Genomic DNA, 6,281 nt, shown 5'->3' with positions numbered 1-6,281 from the left:
TGGAAAAAATGCACAATTTTCAAATCCCTAAATCGATCGAGACCCAAAAGGGTTTTCAAACTCTATTGAATATAAAAAATCTCCAAATCGCAGATTTTTTTCGAACCCTAATTTTGATACGAAACGATCCCAACTCTATTGAATATAAATGGAAACAATCTAGTTCGATTAATATAGAAGAAAACGCTTCTACTTACCTTGAGGATCAGACGGAGTTGAATCGCGAAGGTGGGATCCGACAATCGCCCTAGAGAGTTGAGAGGTTTTTTTTTCTTTGCTTTCGTCGAAATGAAGAATTTTTTCTCGCCAATACCAAACACAATCGCGCCTCCGTCCAATCTCTTTCCGCCACGTCGCCCACGGACCAGGTCCGTCAAGATGCTATTTACGGATCAATCCGTCAAATGGGCTGGGTTTATATTAATTAAAAAATCCAAAAAGTGCAACGGACCGGGCTTACGGATTCGTTGTCATCCCCGTTGCAAGTGCTCTAAACGTACTATATATGTAAAAGCGTATTTCCTTACTATAATTGTAATATATCGTCTAATTGTAGGTACCATATTTATTATTGACTATAACAATACAGTGTATATATTTAAAAGTGTCAAACATAAATCAAAATATAATAACTGATTAAAACGATAAATAGTATTTGGAGATTCCAGACTTTAAGTATTTTTTTCTTAAATTTTTAGTTTTGTATAGGATAATAATTTTATAGGAGTAAGATTTTTATGATACAACTGTGGTGTTTGTATCTTCCAATATCAAAAATGGAGAATCGAATCAGACTGTTACAAATACTTTCTGACACAATTAAAGAAGGAAATTGTAAGAAAATTGTTGTATTTTAAGATTATTTGAAAAAGAAATGATGGCTTGGTAATATACCCCCACAGGTATAAGTTCAAATGTCTAACCAATAAAAAGAGAATCAACTCAATGAAAATTACAAGAACTGGTTATGAAAATGTTTGTGTGGTTATAAAGCTAATTAAAGAAACATTGTATTTATCGATCAATCAATATTTTTTTTTTGTTTTGATGACCGTGGGGTTTCCAGGCGGTAAGCCCAGACTAATCCCCACGAGGCTTTCTATCCGGACACGCACGGTTATAGGCGGGAAGGTGGCCAAGGCGACTCGAACCCAGGACGGGCACTCCAGCCGGAGTTCCAATACCAGTAGGCCAAGAGCTCTTGGTTATCTATCAATATTTTAACAAATGAATTTGATAAAATAAATAAACTAACTGGGTGTCGTTTGTCAAAATCCAGAATCCCAAAACTAAAGTTTGGAACGGTTAGTTAGATATTTTACATATATAACTTCGTAAACTATATATATAATATTCATTTTGGATCTCTATTTACACTCAAAACAATTCAGAATTTATCAAATGAATACATTACCAGATAGTGTTTACGGTGATGATTATAAACATGTAAACATCCAAATAGTTATCTGGCGAAAATTAGAGAACCCTCCCAAATTTATCAAGCCCGACATAAGCCATCTTTTTGGCAAAAAATACGTATTTGCTAAATACATTCGTCCACAAGTTCTGTTCACGAAATTTAGTATACGCTTTTCCATCCCTTTAGTCTATGGAACTTGTCGACTACGAAATTACAATGTTGACAAGTACAAAACAAACTTACCTAATTTAACTGCTGCGTCCTTGTGCATGGTTACTATAACTATTAATGTTAATCTTTCATTATCATTGAGATTCGTCGTAAAGTGCCTCGGATACATAATAAGCATGCACGCAAAAGCGCGTATGCTTCATTCGTTGGCGTTGAGCACCAATGCGATACTGTTCACTTCTCTCGGACATATATATTTTTTTTTTGTAAACTAAAAGGGTTAAACCGAGTCTATTCAAATGGGCCGTAAGCATGAGCCCATATCCGCGTGGCCACATGTGGAGCTAATAATTTGCACTAGAGAGGAGTCGATCCCTGGCCTGGACCAACAGGGCAACTCCTCCTTTAGTGGAAACCACTAGGCCACCACGATGCGGTTATTCCAACGTCATTACAATATGTACGCAAACACCTCTCGAATCGTATGCTTTATTAATTATTTTATTTTTTTGATATGTATGCTTTATTAATTATGATCGTCGCCTTCTTCAATACTGTAGATGCTACATAAATCGTTTAGTTACATCATTTTTATGCAACTTGTACATTCATACAGAACATTAAAAAAATTGGCATTTTTTCGGAAAGCTGCTTTAATTCTTCATAAGGAATCTGTTTTTCTTTTTTCATGTTGAAAAAAAGAAAAGAAATAAGTTCTTTTTAGAGGGGAAAAAGAGACTAGTCCAAGGGATCTTGCACTATACTTGCCTTCTTATATATAGCCCAAGCAGACCATCAAATTTTCAAACGAAACAAAGAAACATAAACCAGAGCTAAAAGATACATAAGTTTCTCGATCTTTGGAGGGAGCCGTCCGATCAGAATCTGATCATGGACAAGGTGATGAGAATGTCATCAGAGAAAGGAGTTGTGATCTTCACAAAAGACTCATGCTGTCTTTGCTACGCCGTGCAGATCCTTTTCCGTGACCTTAGGGTTCAACCAACCATCCACGAGATCGACAATGATCCTGACTACCGCGAGATAGAGAAGGCCTTAGTCCGTCTTGGCTGCACCAACGCTGTTCCTGCTGTTTTTGTCAGTGGTAAGCTGGTGGGTTCAACCAACGAAGTCATGTCGCTTCACCTAAGTGGCTCCCTTGTTCCATTGATCAAGCCGTATCAGTCATTTCATAACTAGAAAATGAATGGATCCTTAAGAAAAGATAATTAGTACGTATTAGATGGTAAATAATGATGGAAATATTACACGTAAATGTGTATCATGTTCTTATATATATAGCTAATTTTTATATTTTGTTTTGCTGATCATGTCAAAAACATTTAATTAGCTAGCTTTGTATTTTCCAGCTTAATCAATCAGTGGATGTACTGATGTATTATCTATTGTAATGGAGAAATTATATATCATATGTTATGTTGCTTTCGTTTTGAGTTTTGCCTATCGTCTCTGAATGGTTTCAGTGAGAGCACTAAAGGTTGACTAAAAATGATATCAGATATTGTAGTAGTCTATCACGTGGATACCAGAACAAACAAAACATGAAAATATAGTATACAAATTATCAGAACAAAATAATAGATATTTATGTATCAGAAGTTAGTCCGAAGATATTTGTCTGGGGGAAGTTTGTGAATAGAATGTCAGTATCCAAAATAAATAAGAGATTAACGACTAAAGAAAGAAAAAATGACTGCATGATTTTTGTCAGTATTGGTACTTTATATATTTGAGCTGATGAAACGTGACTGGTGAATTATGATACAGAAATATAACCAGAGACTGACTGTAACGTTACAATGTCTCGCAATTAAGGTCTCTTTGATTTAGCCGTGCTATATCAAAATCTTAATTTCATGGGAATATTTAGTTTATTTCATCTTTCGATCAAGTACAAAAAAAACGTGAAAAATATTTGTGCAAAATAATTGTTAGTTCTTGGAACAATTCATTCTCCATGCTCAATAATATATCATGAGAACAAAGCACACAACTATCTTTCATTTTTCTTAAGCTTTCTTTTCAAATTTAGTCGCGAAGTAGTGAAAGATGGATCCGAAATTTGAGTACCGTAAAAAATGTGAATTTATTAGAGCTGAAAACACAAATACATTTTATCAAAAGAAACACAAATACATAAAGCATAAAACCAGATTAAGGACAATATACATTTGCATTTAGAATGTGTTATTCATTTATGTATTTTAACTGAATTTATTTAGAGTTCAACATAGTTACTTGCACTTAAAGAAGCTGCATAATTAAGTTTTGTTTGTGATTATTTTGGTGGTGTCAAAAAAGGAAAGGTGGAAAAAGAGGAAGGACATTGCGAGAGAAGTGGAATACAACTTCCGAGTTCTCTGTTTACAAAAAAAAAAAAAACTTCCGAGTTCTTTGGGGGATCTAATCTTGGGAGGGAGAATCTAATCTATCGGCAAGGAACGTGGAACAACAGCCTTCACTTGCTGTCTTTGTCAGTAGGATTCAAAGATTCTTAGCTTTGAGAAAAGCATTCCTGATGATCTATTCATATGCATCATCAGACAGTATACAATTATTCAACTTTACTCTAAGGCATCCCAACTTTTTAAATAATGGACACTAGTTAATAATACTACTGAACACTCTATTTTATTCATATTCACAACCACCGGTTAGCGTCTCTAGTGTATCTCTAAAACATGGATAATTAAGTAGTCAATGAGATTATGGGCTAAACAAAGTTAATTGGGAACCCTAAAACTAGATACTTAGCAAGTAATAAAGATCTGAGCAAGGTGTAGGGGAGATTATTCTGTTTCTCTAACTTATATTATTTTGGTTGATATCAATCATCACTAAAATAAAATTTATCAGGCTGAAGTCTGCTCGAATTACGGCGTCTGCATGGGGAAATACTTTTACAACAGTTGCAATATTTTAGATTATTTATTTTCAAGTGAAAGTAACTCTCCTCCATGTTGCGTGCCATTTTTATTATGTTTGCAGACCTCAAAACAACAATTTCATAGTCATGACTGTGGAATCTGTAGCTGAGAGGTATTGGTGATAAACTTGCGCTACATCACATGACATTAGTCCATCTTTTTGGTTTTTAAACTCTGACATGTGGTGTACTAATTTTTAGAGTTTATGGGCGTGACACTATTTCTTTCTTTGCCAGAGCTGTGGTATGTACTCTTTAACAACTTGCATTTGTTGGGATTCTATTCCAGATACATTGGTGGTGTGTTTGCGACTTGTCTTCATCAACTGTTCTCTAGGAGCATACGAACCTATTCCACAAGTGACAGTTTTAGTGTAGGGTTTTACTTCTTGGTAAGGTAGGATCTTTTGAATTTCTTGCTCATAGAGAATAGGTAAACAGAAACACCTCAAATTAAAAGAGGAAGAGGGATGAGAAAAGATGCGGGTCACCATGGCTTTTAAGCCTGGAATGTCAACTGCTGGAACCTCGCAGTCCTATATGAGCCACTCAACGAACCAGAGGAGTGCTGTTAGCGCTTCTTGAGCGATGAGGTTTTGAAGCCAAATCTGACCAGTACAGTACTTGAGTCATACTCACGGCTATTTCATTTGCCACTTGGTTCCTTTCAACCACAACATGACTCAGACTCCAGAAGTCAAAGGTTTGAATTGCAAGTTGATGTTGGGAGTTTTCAAGGCTCCTAAGTCAAATGTTGTAGTATAAAAGATTGTCGAACCAGTTCTGAGATATATGAAAGCACCGAGAATGCAAGTACTCACTTAATCTAAGTGCAACCAATGAATTAAATGAGTTTTAAGCTATGACTAAAACTAGAAAACAATAACAGAATGATACTTTCTTGACTAAGGGAAAAGAGAACTCATGGGCATAGGGATTAGACCTTGGGTGATCAAGTATCGAACTAAGGATGGCAAATGATCAATCAAACTATCAACCTTAAGCCTAGACACAATTCTAAGCAAGCTCTATGTCTAGATGAATGCTCATTTGCTAACATATCTCAAACATCAAATGTCTTTGGTTGAATAATATGAAAGCAATCATTACTAACAAGTCTATTAGCTATCTTAGCACCTTTAACAACAAATGTCTTTGGCAAAGTATGCTAAAAGCTAAGAAGAGTTGTCTCGGGCATTTCCTCGAACACCTTTCGGGGGGGAAATGCCTAAGGTTCAACTACTCAGTGGCCAACTCAGAAGATGCTTTATGCTCACTCTACTAGCAAGGAAATATGAATGATCTACACTAAAACATCCTAGAACTAACCTAATCACCCTTAATCTCCCTAACCCATGAATTCAAAAAGTGATTACTCACTAATCTCCATGATTCCTCTTAAACACATATTGGATTTCAGATTAATCATGTAAAGAAATAGATAAGAAATCAACAAGAACACAAGAACATAACAATCAAAAATCCAAGAGATGAACTTCTCAAGAGAATTTTTGTGGTTTTTCTTAAGAACAAAAGATCATCAGCCTCTGGTGGCTACCCAAGATGTTTAAAACGTAGGTTTTTGAAAAGTGAAAACGTGCATAATGAAATGACCAAAAGGCCCTTGAGAAATCATAAGTTCGAGCAGAAATAAGACGCGGAGCGACCTCCGCTCGTCGCTCCGAGTAGTCGCTCCACACTTCGGGAGCGACCTCGCTGTGTCGCTGCGAGAGGTCGCTCCGG

The 6,281-nt window shown here is 35.9% G+C and overlaps 1 protein-coding gene across 1 annotated transcript; it reads left to right on the top strand.

The window, feature by feature from the left end:
- Positions 1-2,406: 2,406 nt before the first annotated feature.
- On the top strand, positions 2,407-3,039 carry LOC106340156 (glutaredoxin-C14-like). The gene has a single exon (XM_013779018.1). It carries the CDS (start codon positions 2,483-2,485, stop codon positions 2,789-2,791), a length of 309 nt encoding a protein of 102 aa, XP_013634472.1. The 5' UTR covers positions 2,407-2,482; the 3' UTR covers positions 2,792-3,039.
- The last annotated feature ends 3,242 nt before the right edge of the window (positions 3,040-6,281 follow it).

This window comes from Brassica oleracea, chromosome C4 (genome assembly GCF_000695525.1).
Source record: "Brassica oleracea var. oleracea cultivar TO1000 chromosome C4, BOL, whole genome shotgun sequence".
NCBI lineage: Eukaryota > Viridiplantae > Streptophyta > Magnoliopsida > Brassicales > Brassicaceae > Brassica > Brassica oleracea.
This window is presented reverse-complemented; position numbering and strand designations above follow the sequence as displayed.

Coding starts and splice junctions, on each gene's coding strand:
- LOC106340156 (XM_013779018.1), top strand. CDS start 2,483: ATGGACAAGGTGATGAGAATGTCATCAGAGAAAGGAGTTGTGATCTTC.